This window comes from Pan troglodytes, chromosome 5 (assembly GCF_028858775.2).
Source record: "Pan troglodytes isolate AG18354 chromosome 5, NHGRI_mPanTro3-v2.0_pri, whole genome shotgun sequence".
In the NCBI taxonomy this organism is placed as follows: Eukaryota; Metazoa; Chordata; class Mammalia; order Primates; family Hominidae; genus Pan; species Pan troglodytes.
In genome coordinates this window covers 164,095,507-164,113,107 of record NC_072403.2, presented here as the reverse complement: position 1 = coordinate 164,113,107, position 17,601 = coordinate 164,095,507, and the positions used below count along the sequence as shown (strand labels likewise).

Genomic DNA, 17,601 nt, shown 5'->3' with positions numbered 1-17,601 from the left:
AAAATCAGATAAAGAGCACTACCCAGAAATAACCACTATTGCTTATATCTGGGTAGTGCTCTTATCTTATTTGATATCGATATTGTTGTTGATATTTTTCAACAGCTTGATTGATTTTCAATCAGCTTGATTGCCAGGGTGTTAGGGATGTTCTGCTGTTGTTGTTTTGTTTTGTTTTTTTTAGAGAGAGTCTCACTCTGTCGCCCAGGCTGAAGTGCAGTGGCACAATCTTGGCTCACTGCAACCTCTGCTTCCCTGGTTCAAGCAATTCTCCTGCCTCAGCCTGCCAAGGAGCTGAGATTACAGGCACATACCACCAAGTCCGGTGAATTTTTGTATTTTTGTATTTTTTTAGTAAAGATGGGGTTTCACTATGCTGGCCAGGCTGGTCTCGAACTCCTAACCTCAAGTGATCCGGCTGCTTTGGCCTCCCAAAGTGCTGGGATTACAGGTGTGAGCCACCCTTCCTGGCCTTGTTGTTGTTGTTTTCGTTTATTTTTTCTAATGTGTTTGTAGCACCTTCACATGGTTCCTTTAACCTCCATGTTGCAAAGCAATACAACTTTCCTATGTTGGGATTTCATTCCTCATAGTCTGCATTCTTAGATGCCAAGTTAATTTTAAATACATTTTGTATTTTTCACTATATAATTCAAACACAGTGGCTAGCTAGAAATTCGAATAGGAGGGATATACATTAGATGTAAGGATTTCCTAAAAGTGGGAGTATTTAACAAATTGAGTATTTTCCAAGGCAGCTTATGAAATTTTCTTCCCAAGATAGATGGATTTTTTTAAAGAATGGTCATGACGCCCATAACCTTTGGGTTGTTATAATAAAACAAGGAATTTGCCCGTAAACATGGATTCTCAGGATGGAAGAAACAGTAAACCCTGCTATTCTGCCTCACCCTCTCCCCTGATTCCTCTCTCCTGTCATCTCACAGGCGAATCAACATTTACATCCTTCCACAGAAAGTTTCTGCCAAGTGGTAATTGAATCTTGTCCCTTGGGACCCTGGCAGGATGATGGAACTTATTACTACCCTCCCTTCTCTCCTGGGAGTCTTTTTCACCATTGGACAATTCAGCTCTTCCACAATTTATTATTGTATTGAATTAAAAGTGAACACTGAAACATACCCAGTGATTTAAATCTTTTGCAACACATAGAATGAGTCTAAATAATCCTCCTGGAATTCCTTGTTTTTCAAATCATTATAACTTTACCTGCCTATGTTCTGAAATAATAAAAGAATCACCTGAGAAGAAGGCGTGGCATTGGATGGCTTCTCTTAGTCATCTTTGACATAGGATGAGGACATCTGAAATTAAAATGATCGGGATATTTCTTTAAAATGCTACATTTATTTCAGTGGCAGTATATTGACTGCCATTGCTTTCATTAGGGATAACCAGTGCTGTCAACTTACGGTGGGTTTGAATATTTTCCCCTGTTATTCTCTACCCACACTACCTGTGATGGTAAATTTTATTAGCCAAAAGCGCTTTTCTGATCATGGAATTCGAATGTTTCTATTTATGACTCCTGTTCTGGCTGAAAATGCGTATGTTTTACTTTAGATGGTAATAGCCTCTTGTCTTGTGATTGTATATGGTCAATTAAATAGCCCCTACATGTCTTTTTTAATGTAATGAGAAATACATCTATTATGATTCTTTTATATCAATGTAAGCAACAACAATAGCAAAATCACATGAGATTTGTACTCCCTAGGCCTTCCAGCAGGAAATTTCACTGAACCACAATAAGATTGAGCAGATAATTGCCCAAGGAGAACAGCTGATAGAAAAGAGTGAGCCCTTGGATGCAGCGATCATCGAGGAGGAACTAGATGAGCTCCGACGGTACTGCCAGGAGGTCTTCGGGCGTGTGGAAAGATACCATAAGAAACTGATCCGCCTGCCTGTATGTAACATTGATTTTCTTAGTTGTCATTAAATCTAAAGAGAATAAATCGTGTGGGATTGGGTTGTATTGATAGTGGGTGAGAGCTCAGACTCTGGAGCCGGAGCACCTGAGTTCAAGTCCTAGCTTTGTCCTGCATTGTTGCTGTCACCTTCGGCAAGCTACTGACTTCACCCTTCTTGCCTCAGCTTCCTCGAAAGTGAAAGTGGTTTAGTAGCAGTAACTACCCTGTACAAAGGATTGTTTTGAGCATTAGATGAGTTAATGTATACAAAGAGTTTAGAAGAACATTTGGCTCATATCTTCTATGGAAGATAAATAAGAATCTTTTGATCACAGAAACATGGGGCAGCACTGCTCTAGAGAAGCCTCTAGAAGAAATAAGAGAAGCCTGTAGAAGAAATATAATAAAAGGAAGCAAAGTGAACAGCTTCTTAATTGATGAGGTTAGGTTTAGGTGAATTTTCATTCTTCTGTTTTCCTAATTGCTACCATAATCACATCTTACCTATAGAGATGTTATTCGAGTATTTGGAATCTTCTACGATCAAACCTATTTTATATCTGGGCTATAAGGACAAGCTAAGGTCTTAGTAATTTGCTCTTATTTCCGATCCGTGCCAGTGTGTAGGTGTTGTGTGGTGGGCATGGTAGTGGATTGCCTTTCTTTATAATATTTATTTAATCTTATATTAATTATTTGAAGTATGTTTTAATGTTATTCCCATTTTACCAACAATGAAACTGAGGCTTATGTAGGATAACTTATAAGACTTTTTAATTTTTTCCCACTCAAAAAAAAACCCTGTGGGATGCCTGGGACTGTTATTCCCATTTTATAGATGAGAAAACTGAGGCCCAGAGGAATTAAGTTCCTTATCCAAGCTTAAACAGGAAGCACACAGCGTAACTGAGATTTCAACCCAGACAGTCAAACTCTAGAGCAGCACTGTCCCCTGTATTTCTGTGATCAGAAGATTCTTATTTATTTGCTCATAAGAAGTTAAAAATTGTCCCCACATGGTAGGCAGGTGGCCCAGATAAGAAGCTAGTCTGACCACTACAGTGACAGGGTTGCCTTGACTTCCCTTCTAGCTCCCAGACGATGAGCATGACCTCTCAGACAGAGAGCTGGAGCTGGAAGACTCTGCAGCTCTGTCAGACCTGCACTGGCACGACCGCTCTGCAGACAGCCTGCTTTCTCCACAGCCTTCCTCCAACCCCTCCCTCTCGCTCGCTCAGCCCCTCCGGAGCGAGCGGTCAGGACGAGACACCCCGGCTAGTGTGGACTCCATCCCCCTGGAGTGGGATCACGACTATGACCTCAGTCGGGACCTGGAGTCTGCAATGTCCAGAGCTCTGCCCTCTGAGGATGAAGAGGGTCAGGATGACAAAGATTTCTACCTCCGGGGAGCTGTTGGCTTATCAGGTAGGAAAGAGCCTCTCCAGTTTGCCAGCTTAAAGGAAAGTCAGAGGGAATTAATATTGCCCTGGAAACATGACAGCTATCCAGAATCATTTGCTTCCTTCTTTCATGCGGGGAAATTGTACCTAAGTGAACACTTAGATATGAATGTGATTACAAAATGCAAAATTTGGTGTGGCCATTGATTTATTCCATGTAGATTTGTGGTAGTAGGTGACAAGCGCTTTGCCAGGTTCTAGGGATACACAGTTCCTCTTCTTCTCCCAGAGCTTCCACTCTAGTGTGGGACACAGTGAGAAACCACTGTATGAAGTGTTTGGGGCTCAGATGGCAGTGTGGTGGCAGGACACACAAGCAGGGGCAACAAAGCCGGAGTCCTGGGAGAGGCTTCGGGAAAGAAACCATGGAGCAGAGTCCAGAGGGTGAATTGCAGTTGGTCAGGTGGGCTCGGAAGTGCTTAAAGGAAGAAAGGAGAGGAAGCCTCCCTGCTTTGTGATTGGCCTGGTGCTTTTGATCATCGGCAGTTTGTCTGGAATGACAGGCATGGAATGGACAAAGTGGAGAAGAGCCTGGCTGTGAAGCAGCCTGTTCACCATGGAAAAGAGCTTTGGCTCCTATCCTGATGGTCGTGGAGCCACAGCAGGATCTGCGGAGGGAGGTGCTGGGATCCTCCCTCCTCAGGGATGTGCAGATTTTCATATTGTATCTTTCTGGATACCACAGGGAGAAGGGCATATTCGGTGGAGAGAGTCCAAATGAAACCTTTTACAACCTCAGACAGAAGTAGGGTGGTGGCCTGAACTAAGGGAAGCAGCATTGGGAATGGGGAGAATGGGAATGATGTGAGAAATCACACAGAGAAGACTCCTCCAGAACTCTCAGTCCGTTGAACTGGGATGGAGGCTATTTTCTGGGCTGGGCATCTTGGTGAAAGATGCAGGTGGTCCTAGGCCCTGAGGACCACAAGAGGGAAGGAGCACTGTGGGTACAGGTGGGCAAGGGAGGTGGGGCTGTGAGAGCAGGGAGGGGATGAGTTTGCTTGTGTGCATCCTGATCTTGAGATACCTGCAGAATATCCAAATGCAAAAGTCCAGTCGTAGATGCACGGTGTGAAGTGCAGAAGCCAGAAATGCAGATTGGGTAGGTATTCACATGTAAATGGCAATGGTCTTGGAGTGAACGGAGGAGCTCACACAGGAAGAGCGTGTGAAGGAAAACAAGAAGGACCACCACCCAAGCCACACATGCAGTGAAGGGATGGACAGAGAAACAGAAACTCTGTAAGGAAGGTGAATAAAAATAGAATAAAGAGTTGGAGGCTGATTTGTGGCACTTGGAAATGTATCTCATACATTCTGTCAAAGGACATCTGGGGAATTTCTGTTTGGTTCTGGTGGTTCACATCAGATTCCCAAGGGATGACACTGTTCTAAAAAGAAAATGATTTCTCTCATTTCTATTTTGTCTTTACAGTAAGGCCTATTAGTCAGGCATATGGCATCTGAAGCAGAGCTGTCCAAAACCAGCCACTGGTCAATTGGGACTGTTGAGCTCTGAGATGGGACTGTGCAAATTGAGATGGGTTGTGCGTGGAAAACATGCTTACATGAATTTCAAAGACTTAGTACAAAGAAAGAAAATAAAATATTAATAATTATATTGATTACATGTTATAATCCCTATCTAATATAGTGTTAAAATTAATTTTATCAGTTTCTTTTTACGTTTCTAATGTGGCTATGAAACCTTTAAGATTACATATATAGTTCACATAGAAATATATGGGACAGCGCTGCTCTGGAGTCTGACTGTCTGGGCTGAAATCTCAGTTCTGCCATGTACTTTCTGTTTAAACTTAGATAAGGAACCTAATTCCTCTGTGCCTCAGTTTTCTCATCTATAAAATGGGAATAACATTCCCAGGTACCCTATAGGGTTTCTATGTGATAAATTTGTGCTCAGACCAGAGCCTGGCTCATAAAAACACTCTCAGTCACTGTGAGTTCTTTTTTTTTTTTTTTTTTTTTTGAGACGAAGTCTAGTTCTGTTGCCCAGGCTGGAGTGCAGTGGCACCATCTCGGCTCACTGCAACCTCCGCCTCCCAGGTTAAAGCGATCCTCCTGCCTCAGCCTCCCATGTAGCTGGGATTACAGGCACCTGTCACCACACCTGGCTAATTTTTGTATTTTTAGTAGAGATGGGGTTCCACCATGTCGGCCAGGCTGGTCTTGAATTCCTGACCTCAGGTGATCCACCCGCCTTGGCCTCCCAAAGTGCTGGGATTACAGGCGTGAGCCACCATGCCCCGCCCACTGTGAATTCTTATGATTCATTTCAGGAAACCTTTGGTGAGCCTGCACGCTCCTCTGTGCGCTCAGGAGCTACGTGTCTAGAATAACTGACTTCCTTTTTTTCCCCTAGGAAAGTTATTTTCCTGCACAAGGGATTCAAGGTTTCCAGAACTTAGCTGTCAACTTAGACTGTGCTTTTTTTGCAGATGTAATGATCCCCGAAAGCCCTGAGGCCTATGTAAAACTCACAGAAAATGCAATCAAAAATACCTCCGGTAGGCACAACAAGCCGGAGCCAGCCTCCCTCCCTCCCCTGTATAGCAATCCTCCTCTCTTAGCACATCTGCTGTCTCTCTCCCAGCTTTGTGGCTCTAGCATGTTAAGGCACAGCCTTCCTCTCTTACTGCTGTACTAGAAAAAACAGCTGGTTAAATCCACACCAAGAATAAGATTTCACTAATCGAGCGAAATAAAATAACTTCTCAACTTGTTAAATGGTGATTGGTCTCATTAGGTATAGACCTCTCATGTCCATTAACTGCAGAAAATATGAGAAGGAAAACCCAGTCATCAGCCTCTGCGCCCTAGTGTTCTACGTGGTGTGGTAATTTCAGCTTCACTGCGCGCAGACCTACCTGTGGCTGGAGACTCAGGGTGCAGGCTCTGGTCCCAAGTCCGCCAGCCTGCATGCGTGACCTTAGGCACATCCACCACTTTATTGTCCTCATCTCAGGAATCCCGTATGAGATCAGATTTCAGCTCTAAAAAATATATGTAATTTTAATTTAAGAGGTCGTAAAAGATAATTTGAAATGAAAAATGTATTCCACGGTATGCTGAGCCATAGATAAGGACAGAACTATTCCTGAAACAAGAAGAATTAAAGAAAGAAAAATGGAAGTAGTTTTGCTTAGTGTTGTGTTAGACAAACTGTAGTGCAGGAGTTCAGGATCAGTGATGTGGGATGTCGGCGGGGAATAGAGTTTGAACGCAGTGATATGATATTGAATCACGGAGTTACTAGTTTGCGCTTCAGTTTTTGAAGAAAATCAAAAGGACAGAAAGCAAAGTAACATTACTGAGAGGGTGATTCCCAGGGAGAGACCTCTTCTAGGTGTATCCAGAAGGCCTTTTTAAGAAACAAATAAAAACATTTAATAAAGCTTACTAATATTTGTTCTGCTTTCACCCCATGCTAGCTTCACTCTGATGATCAAATGTTCCTGTGTAGTTCAAAGACTTTGACACACACACACACACACACGCACTCAGTAATTTTACAAAGAAATGTTACAACTTTGAGAGGAGAATGAGCCAGAATTCTAGGCTATGAGTAAGAACCTGCCTAGATGGAAATGTTAAAATCTTAGCTTTCTCCTGGTTTTGTTTCAGATCTTAGATAAAAAGCAAGTCGTTGCTAGTTTGATATCTCTGTATATATCTATTCTGAGGCACTCTTTTCTTGATTAATGAATTTATGCCTTCAGTAAATGATGCAGCAACCTGAGCCTTCCGTGACACTATCTTCCCCTGAGGTGCATGAAGAAAAATCAGAGGGAGGATCTTCCCCTGCTCACTAAGCGATAGCAGAAAGAACCTGAGAAAAAGAACAGCTTTCTCCTTACTGAGATGCAGTAGACACCATTGCAGATTTTTAGAAAGGCCTTCCACACTGACAACATTCAGATGATCAGGGGTTCAGCTGGAAGAGGGTCGGGTGCACTAAGCTGTTCAAAACAGACTGGAGAGCCATTTTGCAACGTCCAATCTGCTAGGGCTCTCAGTCAAGCACCTTCATTGGTTTGGCCATTTTAATGTCTAACCTACCGGCACGATGGTACTAAATTTGCTTTGTAATTACCCACACCTGCCATTTCTATGCTGCTGTAACTGAAATCATTTCTGAAACTTCTCCTTGAATATCAAGCTTTAAATAAGACAAATAGTTTGTCCAGTAAAGATTCTTATGGTTGCCACCGCAGGGGACCACAGTGCCCTAGAGTCACAGATCCGACAACTGGGCAAAGCCCTGGATGATAGCCGCTTTCAGATACAGCAAACCGAAAATATCATTCGCAGCAAAACTCCCACGGGGCCGGAGCTAGACACCAGCTACAAAGGCTACGTAAGTATCCTGGCCATCCTGATTCCGACCTGTACGAAACCACAGTTCTGTGTCAAAGAACAGTTCGTCTGCAGCGTAAGGGCTTTATGTGGTCTCTGAATACCATGCTGCCCTTGAACTCGTGAACCTGGATGTGCAAAGCCAAGCCCTGTTATTAAGTTACCATTTGAGTAGAACTTGTCTGTTTTTAGGCCCACAAAACTGTTGTAATGACAAACCTGTTCCTTTACACTGAGCACTTAGGGAGATCCTTTTCATTGAGAGCAACAAAATACTTTGGCTCCCAAAAGTCATTAGGCATTTTTCCAAATTCAACTAATAATTTTTGGACCAAGGTTATCCTTGCAGCAGCAGATTTTAGCTAATAGATTACTAACATGCAGTTTTTTTGTAGTTCTTTTCCTGGGTTCGCCGAATGACCTTGGGAATGTTTTTCTCTTGTTTTTAGTGTGCTCATTCTGAAGAAAACAGTTCTAACAAGAGGGATTTGGGGAAAAGATAGCAAGGCATTGGATATACTACCAGTTCTGTCTATGTGGCTATTGGCTGTGTATGATAAAGTCTAGCAGAGGGTTATTTGCCCTACTCAAGTTACTGACCAGTTAATTTTCCCTAGAGAACTACCTGCTTTCCTACGTGTACTTAAGGAAGAGAATTTTAAAGCCAGTCTCTTCTCTGCCTCACGTCTTCTTTCATATCCAAAAGACTGGTTAGTACAAGGAAAGAAAAATGAATTTCCCCAAGTCTGGTCACAACTCACATGTTCTACTTTTTGAAATTAGGGAAGAAAACTGTTCTAGCTATATATGTTGATTTTATTATCCTTACAATTACAGAAGAGCGGTCAATTATGAGTTTGTTTCCTGTTCAGTTTGGCCTATTATACCAACTTCTATTATAGTGAAACCACTTTTTAAAAATAGCTATGATATAGTTTTATGGTAATCATACTGACATCACTGGGATTACACTTAACCTCAATCAAAAGTAATCAGAGTAACAGTCCTACTGGCATTGTGATTTGTTAAAGGATTTATGGTAAGCACAGCAGGAGTATCTTGAAATGATTTGTTCTTTTAATCTTTGAATACTGTATGTGATATTAAAAATGAATTTGGAAGCTTTTCTTTGACTTTAGAATTTAGTCCCTTGATGCCTATTAAACATTGCTTACATTTTTTGATAAAACAGCTGGCTTTAATATTGCTCTATAATTTTAAGTATTTTAATTATTTAATGCAAGAAAGTTCCCATGAGATTTGTTGTAACATTAACGTTCCCACATTTCAATTTAAGAAAGAGAAAGAGGGAGCAACTTGCCAAAAATTATATACTGCATTACCAGCTGAGGGCTCTGAGTTTTAAATTGCAGATTGGTTTAATCTGTTTTGATTCATGAATCGTAAAGAAACTTCAAGGACTTCTCATGCAAAATCATGTATGCAAAGTATATCTTTAAGGCATTGTTTTTTGTATATGTGAATGTATCACCCGTTTAAAAGGCATGTTTTTGAACTTTGCTTATTTAATTTTTTTTTTTAAGAGACAGGGTCTCACACTCTTGTCACCCAGGCTTGAGTGCGGTGTCATGGTCTTAGCTCACTGCATGCAGCTGAATTCCTGGGCTCAAGCAACCTTCTCACCTTAGTGCCCTGAATAGCTGGGACTACAGGTGCTCACCACCACTCCTGGCTCATTTTTTAAATATTTTATAGAGACAGGGTCTTGCTATGTTGCCCAGGCTGGTGTCAAACTCCTAGGCTCAACTGATCCTCCCACCTCGGCCCCCGAAGTGCTGGGATTAGAGGCAGGAGCCACCGTGCCCAGCCTACCTCTGCTTATTTTTTCTTTTTTCTTTTTTTTGAGACTGGGTCTCACTCTGTCGCATAGGCTGGAGTGCAGTAGCACAATTATTGTTCACTGTAGCCTCGACCCTCTGAACTCAGGTGATCCACCTCAGCCTCCCAGGTAGCTGAGACTACAGATGCATGCCACCATGCCCAGCTAAATTTCTTATATATTTTGTAGAGACAGAGTTTTGCCATGTTCCCCAGCCTGGTCTCAAACTCCTGAGTTATCTTCCTCGGCCTCCCAAAGTGCTGGGATCACAGGCCTGAGACACCACACTCGGCCATCTTGGCTTATTTTTAGCAGGGTGGCACAGAGGAGCCAAACAGAGACACATCTCTTGCTGAGAAATTACAAAGATATTTTCCCCGGAAGCTTTTGCACTCATGAAGATTTGGGTGACAGGGGCCGGTTGTTTATGTCTAAACAGATGAAACTGCTGGGCGAATGCAGTGGCAGTATAGACTCCGTGAAGAGACTGGAGCACAAACTGAAGGAGGAAGAGGAGAGCCTTCCTGGCTTTGTTAACCTGCATAGTACCGAAACCCAAACGGCTGGTGAGTGCGTAGCATCCAGTTCAAGAGTGAATGAAATAGAAGATCCTGAAGCACTTTGTTAACAGCGAAATTCCACTTAGGCTGCTTGGCCTTCTTCTACACCGTTCTATCCCGAGAACTTCCTTCCAAGTTATAACAGTCTCCTTTTTTTTTTTGTTTTTGTTTTGAGGCGGAGTGGCGCTCTGTCGCCCAGGCTGGAGTGCAGCGGCGCTATCTGGGCTCACTGCAAGTTCCGCCTCCCAGGTTCACGGCATTCTCCCGCCTCAGCCTCCCGAGTAGCTGAGACTACAGGTGCCTGCCACCACGTGCAGCTAAATTTTTTTGTATTTTTAGTAGAGACGGGGTTTCACCATGTTAGCCAGGATGGTCTCCATCTCCTGACCTCGTGATCCACCCGCCTCGGCCTCCCAAAGTGCTGGGATTGCAGGCGTGAGCCACCGTGCCCGGCCAACAGTCTCCTTTGACAGTGAGGGGATGATGCATGCCATCGTGGTAGTGTTTGCCCATGTTTCATTTATTATTATTATTTTTAATAGTGAGATGAAGTCTCGCTGTGTTGCCCAAACTAGACTCCAACTCCTGGGCTCAAGTAATCCTCCCACCTCCCCTCGAGTAGCTGGGATTACAGGCGCGCACTACCACCCCAGCTCTCATGTTCCAATTATTTTAATGCACTGTTTCTCACATATCTAATCAGGCATTTTATATGTGTGTGCTCAGAGCCCTATTGTAGACAGGATCCAAGAATTGAACGATAGTTCGTGCTCATGACTGCTTATTACTTCGTAAAGCTCTTTACAGTGTGAATGCCCATGTAACTTTTTTGCTTCATTATTATTAGAAATACAAATAGAAAAAACACAGCCATTGTACCCATGTAACTGTTATTTCCAGATGACAACAACGAAAATGCCCAGTGGAATTACTTTTCTTTCTGTTGCTATTTAAAGTTGGCCGCCAACCTATGTTTAAAGCATTTCATAAACATCACATGTAGAGGAAAATAACCTCACTGTTCTATGCATGTCTTGCCAGGTGTGATTGACCGATGGGAGCTTCTCCAGGCCCAGGCATTGAGCAAGGAGTTGAGGATGAAGCAGAACCTCCAGAAGTGGCAGCAGTTTAACTCAGACTTGAACAGCATCTGGGCCTGGCTGGGGGACACGGAGGAGGAGTTGGAACAGCTCCAGCGTCTGGAACTCAGCACTGACATCCAGACCATTGAGCTCCAGATCAAAAAGCTCAAGGTAGCTGCCCCTTGCCTTTCCCACGGCGGACAAACAGAGAGCCACCGCGTGAACGACTGTGCAGATGGCACCTCTAGTTCGAGCTGCTCTTACACAGCAGCAGAAAAGGGATCTAACAAAAATGAGTGAGAATGCTCTTCCTCACCTCCAGCCATCCCAAATTCCTGTATTCCACAAAGATGGTTTTCTTTTTTTTCTTCTTTCTTTCTTTCTTGCTTTCTTTCTTTCTTTCTTTTTCTCTTTCTCTCTCTTTCCTTCCTTCCTTTCTTTTTTTTTTTTTTTTGATGGAGTCTCACTCTGTTGCCCAGGCTGGAGTGCAGTGGCATGATCTCGGCTCAGTGCAACCTCTGCCTCCCAGGTTCAAGCCATCCTCCTGCCTCAGCCCCACTAGTAGCTGGGATTACAGGCACGCGCCACCATGCCTGGCTAATTTTTGTATTTGTAGTAGAGATGGGGTTTTGCCATGTTGGCCAGGCTGGTCTCAAACTCCTAACCCCAGGTGATCCACCCACCTCAGCCTCCCAAAGTGTTGGGATTACAGGCGTGAGCCACCGTGCCCGGCCACAAAGATGGTTTTCAAGGGCAGAAAAGGGGACCATATTGTAGAACTATCCACCATGTAAATAAGCACACACGATTTAATGAATTGATATGTTAAGAAATGTCCAATTAAAATTTCATGAAGCATCCAGGTACTTCTGGGACCTACGAGAACTCTTTGTAAGCGAAATACAGAATGACCAGGCTCCTACAGGTCTATATCTAGAGCTAGAGAGAAATCCTCTCCAAAATTGTATCTGCATGAATTTGTGGGGGACATAATGAAGTTATTTGACCTCAAGTAAGTGAAACTTCTGAAATTGATTACAGTAGTGGTAGAAGCAATTTTTGCTGTAATAAATAAAACTATAGAGTAATTGCGGTGAAACACCTGGCATTTGCGTTTGATTTTGGCTTGGCCCGCGTGGATATAGTACACCTTAACTCCAGGTCTAGATCTTAAAATCCTCCTTAACCCAGATACTAAAATGCTTTGATATATGGAGACTATTGTGAGCATCTCCTGAACTGAGAGCTCAGTTTCTTTTTAAAACCCATCAGTGCTTGTTTTCTCCTGTTTGGACAGTATTAAGACATGCTCCTCCCAAAATGTGGCCGCCTAGGCTCTCCGGGGTCAGGATAAGGAATGAAGTGTGTGCTGCTGTTGTGTTTCTGTGGTTTTAGTATATGCTTTTTATCTGGGGTTGATGTTTTTTGGCTTGCTTTTAGTGATTGTGTGATTTTGTTTTATTTTATTTGTTTATTTATTTATTTATTTTTGAGACAGAGTCTCGCTCTATCACCCAGGCTAGAGTGCAGTGGTGCGATCTTGGCTCACTGTAACCTCTGTCTCCTGGGTTCAAGCGATTCTCCTGCCTCGGCCTCCTGAGTAGCTGGGACTACAGGCATGCACCACCATGCCCGGCTATTTACTGTATTTTTAGTAGAGACAGGGTTTCGCCATGTTGGCCAGGCTGGTCTCGAATTCCCGACCTCAAGTGATCCGCCCGCCTCGGCCTCCCAAATTGCTGGGATTACAAGCGTGAGCCATTGCGCCTGGCCTGTTTTAAATTTTCAAACAGAAAACTTCGAACAAGAGAAATGAATCTCCCCTCCAGGTGATCCAAAAGGTGCATCCCTATAGAAAGGCCTCTACACTACCCCATGAATTTCAGGACAAAGTACCACGTGAGAGAGATTTACAATGGCTGCATTATGAAATGCATTTTTATCTAGAGTCCCTAAATTACTCTAGTAAGGCCATGTTGCATTATAACCAGATTCCTTAAAAAGTTGATGAAGCAAATGCTGGCCAGGGTCTGAGACCTCAGAGAGATTAGGGTAGGGAAATAAGACCTTGAAAGTCATCCTGCATGACAAGAAAAAAGACACCCTCCTTTGTACTTTCTCCTGATGCTTCCTGTCTGTATTTTCTCTGAATAAATCTGTGGAATAATCAAGTATTTTCCACAGTGTCTCTTAAACCCATGTTGTCTGTGTGGTTGAATCTGTTCTACAGTATGTTAAGAACCTATTGAAAAGTGAGAAATCAAGACAGATTGGGATCATAGCAGGGCTAGTGAGAAATGATTTCAAAATGCAGCCTAGGTCAATGTGACTTCCAGGATCTCTCACCCTAACTGGATTGGGGGACTTTAAACAGTACCTAGATACTCAATTACTAATACAGACTCCTGTGCTCAAGTTCTTGGAATTGAGCACTGGGTGTTTTGGAAATGCACAAAGCCAAAAATCAGTCACCTGGTTTTTGTGAAATCAAACCTAACTGGTTAGCGCATGAAATACCCAATTCATTCTCTCTACCTTCACATCAGTGTGGCACAGGCAGTATTCTCAGCCTGTGGGTCACTGAGCCTGCAGATTCAGTACATCTGGATCCCAGGGCCCTGGCATCTGTTTTCTTTGCTTCATTCTTAGGCCCACAAATTTGAATTTTGTTGGTTGAACCTCTGTACAGAGTGTGGACTCAATCATACTCCTTAATGAGGTCATTGCCTAGCGTTATTGTTGCTTCCCACAAGACTCTTCTTCTCTTTATTCCTCCCCCCTGCACCCCCTACCCTGGCTGAACTCTAAGTTCCCATTTGATTTTCAAAATGGTAGCTATTCTGAAATATGTAGCAGACCTTCTTTGTTCAGATATATTCTTTAAAAATGTGGATTTGTGTGTGTGAATGTATTGAGGCTGTTGTGTTCCACGTAACATTCTGTTTCTGACGTTTTCACTCTACACCCTGTTTTCTTAAGATTCATCCATGTTGTTAAGTACTCATCTAATTCATTTCTTCCAACTGCCATACAGTTCTCAGTGGTATGCACCCTCTGTCTTTTACCTAGCCATCCTGTTAAGGCCAGTTTAAATTAATGGATCTTTTCATTCATGTGAAACATTTTCAAGGGAAAATATCTTTGTCGTTATTGTCCTTGTTTGATTGTCTTTTTTGTTCTTTTCAGGAGCTCCAGAAAGCTGTGGACCACCGCAAAGCCATCATCCTCTCCATCAATCTCTGCAGCCCTGAGTTCACCCAGGCTGACAGCAAGGAGAGCCGGGACCTGCAGGATCGCTTGTCGCAGATGAATGGGCGCTGGGACCGAGTGTGCTCTCTGCTGGAGGAGTGGCGGGGCCTGCTGCAGGATGCCCTGATGCAGTGCCAGGTCTGTAGAGCTTTGGGCAGGAGGTGACTCAGAGCGAGACATTAGCCATTTAGCTGAGTGTGTGACTTGATGTATCATGGTTTCTAGAGGGACGCAGTTGCCCCCCAAAGTCAGTATTTCAGTGAGATAACCTTGTGCCCAAACTTTTCATTTTACTGGAGCATTTCTACATGTTCATGACCATGTTCAAAATCTCTAGGTCCTATCTTCTGTCCAGATAAGAAGAGACTATTCCTCATGTTTATCTCCGTCGCAACGCTCCTTCTATGACTCATTCATTTATTTCCTTTATTTATTCAACAGATGTTTACTGGGCAAGTAGGCAGACCTTTCTTGAACATCAAAGTGAGCATTGCAATATTTGTTTATCCATTCATACTGTAATTACTTGCTGGGCGTCCACCGTATGGCAGACGTGGTGCTAAAACATTGAATACAGCATGGCCTCTGCTTTTGTTGGGGAAGACAAGATCAATAAAATGCAAGCAAATAGTTAAACCAGATACTTGCAGACGTGGATGATAAAAGTAACTGAGAAAAGCCACTTTGAGAGGGTAGTCAGGGAATTTATTTGGCTCTTTGAACTAACATTGGAAGGATGTTGCTATGAAGGTAATATAATAAATGGAAAGTCCCAGAAGCAGGAAAGGACTTAGTGTCTTTAGGAACAGAAAACAGGCCATTGTGACCAGAGTGTAGTCGGTGAGCTGAGCCAGGGAGTGATAAGAAAGACTGAGGAGGTGGTCAGGAACCAGATGGCTTTGTAGGTCCAGGCCAGGAGATTGGATCATATTCTGAGCGCCATGGAAAGCCCTGGAAGGAGTTGAAGCCTGCTCTCCAGGTTTATATGTGCCCCAAGAGTAATATAATAGTTCCTTGAAAGCGGGTACCTAAACTGCTGTGTCACCTCTGCACCCACTCCTAGTACAGTGCCTTATCTGTAGGAGATCTTTAGTAACTGTATGTTGAATAAATAAATGGATGAATGAATGAGTGAATAAATGAATGAATGAAGGGGATATGAGATTCAGCCTAGGTGGGCCTTAAAATATGGGAAGATTTGACTACACAGAGAAGAGAGGGCAGCAGAGTTGCTTCCTTCCAAACTGTATAATAGCACTACCCTTTTTACAGAAATAACGTATTTTGATGCCAATTTTCCTTTCGTCTAAATTGTCCTCCAAGTAATAAATTAGATGCTTTTGGTAAGAACGTGAACTCACGATCAGGTCATTACAACAGCACCAGTGCCTTCCTCAGAAAGGAGTTGCATGTACGTTCTTAAAACCAAGTATGTTTGCTAATGGTGGCAGTTGAAAGACATTTAAGTTTTGAGAGAAATAAAAATATTTTATTTACAGTTACTTTAAACTGTTTTCTGTAGGGTTTCCATGAAATGAGCCATGGTTTGCTTCTTATGCTGGAGAACATTGACAGAAGGAAAAATGAAATTGTCCCTATTGATTCTAACCTTGATGCAGAGATACTTCAGGACCATCATAAACAGCTTATGGTAAGATGTGTGAACTCTGGCAGCCTCCAGTTATTTTTAGCAGGGTTGCATTTCATTTACAGAAAATGAATATAAGTGGTAAGTGTTGTTTCTTTTTTTTTTAACTTTTTGCATTATAGTCTCTACTTTACACTTTTTTAACTCCCTGTGGTTTCCAATCTTTGTAAAGCAAACATGTGCATAGAAGATGATATCTGCTAGCTTTAGAATCTGATTCTAAAGTTGTTGCTCAGTTGTAAAAATCTTAGTGTTCTCAAGCAATCTTAATTAGCTTGTGTTGTTTATTAAGGCAGCTTAATTTAAACTTCATGTTACATCTATGGCCCAAAAGTATATTTGGTGGCTTGTAGTAAAAGGTCATTAAAATATTAGAATAGAACGAGACAATTAAGTCTTTTGTTTGTTTTTGTTGTCGTTGTTTTTTGAGACAGAGTCTCACTCTGTTGCCCAGGGTGGAGTGCAGTGGTGCGATCTCGGCTCACTGCAATCTCCGCCTCCGGGATTCGAGCAATTCTCCTGCCAATTCTCCTGCCTCACCCTCCCGAGTAGGTGGGACTACAGGTGTAAGCCACCACGCCTCGCTAATATTTGTATTTTTAGTAGAGACAGGGTTTCACCATGTTGGCCAGGCTGGTCTCGAACTCCTGGCCGTAGGTGATCCACCTGCCTCAGCCTCCCAAAGTGCTGGGATTACAGGCATGAGCCACCACACCCAGCCAAGTCTTTCAAAGAGGAATTAAATACATCAGATTAAACATGAACCTTAGCATCAAGTTTTCTGAAAGCCAAGACAAAATGGGAAACAAGGAGTAAACTTACTTTCATTATCTGGCAAAAACAAAACATACCACTTCTCAAGGAAGGAGAAACTTTTTCTAGCACTAAATTCAAGAGGAAATTAACTGGTAGACTCTTATACAAGGATCTTTGGACAATATAATGTACAGTATATTTAAGTGACTTTATAGAAGATAAGGAAGCATATTTGAGTTCCATTAGAAGAAAATATTATGCACTTTGTGGCTCTCTGTATTTTTAAAATGTTATGTCTTAACATTTAACACTCACCTAAACTACAGAATTGGTACCTTTTAATTCAGTACCATAATAGTCTTAGAAACCTAGAGGAAATAGCTGTGGAACTGCATTTTTACTTCACTTTGACCTCTGGCATCAAGCTGTGAATGACGAATCACCCCTTTTTTTTTTCAAATCTTGACTAGATATCAGAGGATACCTAGACATACTTCTGCTTGGCTATATTTAATGTTGTGCTTTTCTGTTTAAAAGATTATCTTACATCTCACTTGCATACTAATCTATATTTTAAGTACTGTCATATATACATTAACTAATTTGAACCTTCCAATAATACTGTGGACCAGGCATCAAATCAAACTGAGATCAGAGAGGGTCAGGGGTCTTATAGAATATTTTTGGCAGAGGCA

The 17,601-nt window shown here is 42.5% G+C and overlaps 1 protein-coding gene across 9 annotated transcripts in view; it reads left to right on the top strand.

Annotated features, from left to right (window-relative positions):
* Positions 1 to 17,601, top strand: part of SYNE1 (spectrin repeat containing nuclear envelope protein 1) — a 518,706-nt gene that overhangs the window by 489,131 nt on the left and 11,974 nt on the right. For 7 of the 9 annotated variants that reach the window (XM_016956730.4, XM_063813578.1, XM_016956731.4 and 4 more), the window contains 8 exons: positions 1,739 to 1,930; positions 3,026 to 3,359; positions 5,854 to 5,922; positions 7,630 to 7,772; positions 10,051 to 10,177; positions 11,213 to 11,424; positions 14,440 to 14,640; positions 16,025 to 16,153. In XM_016956730.4, coding sequence (XP_016812219.3) covers positions 1,739 to 1,930; positions 3,026 to 3,359; positions 5,854 to 5,922; positions 7,630 to 7,772; positions 10,051 to 10,177; positions 11,213 to 11,424; positions 14,440 to 14,640; positions 16,025 to 16,153 — 1,407 coding nt within the window. The remainder of the gene's footprint in view (positions 1 to 1,738; positions 1,931 to 3,025; positions 3,360 to 5,853; positions 5,923 to 7,629; positions 7,773 to 10,050; positions 10,178 to 11,212; positions 11,425 to 14,439; positions 14,641 to 16,024; positions 16,154 to 17,601) is intronic. The other 2 variants (XM_016956737.4, XM_063813579.1) reach the window with 1 other exon arrangement.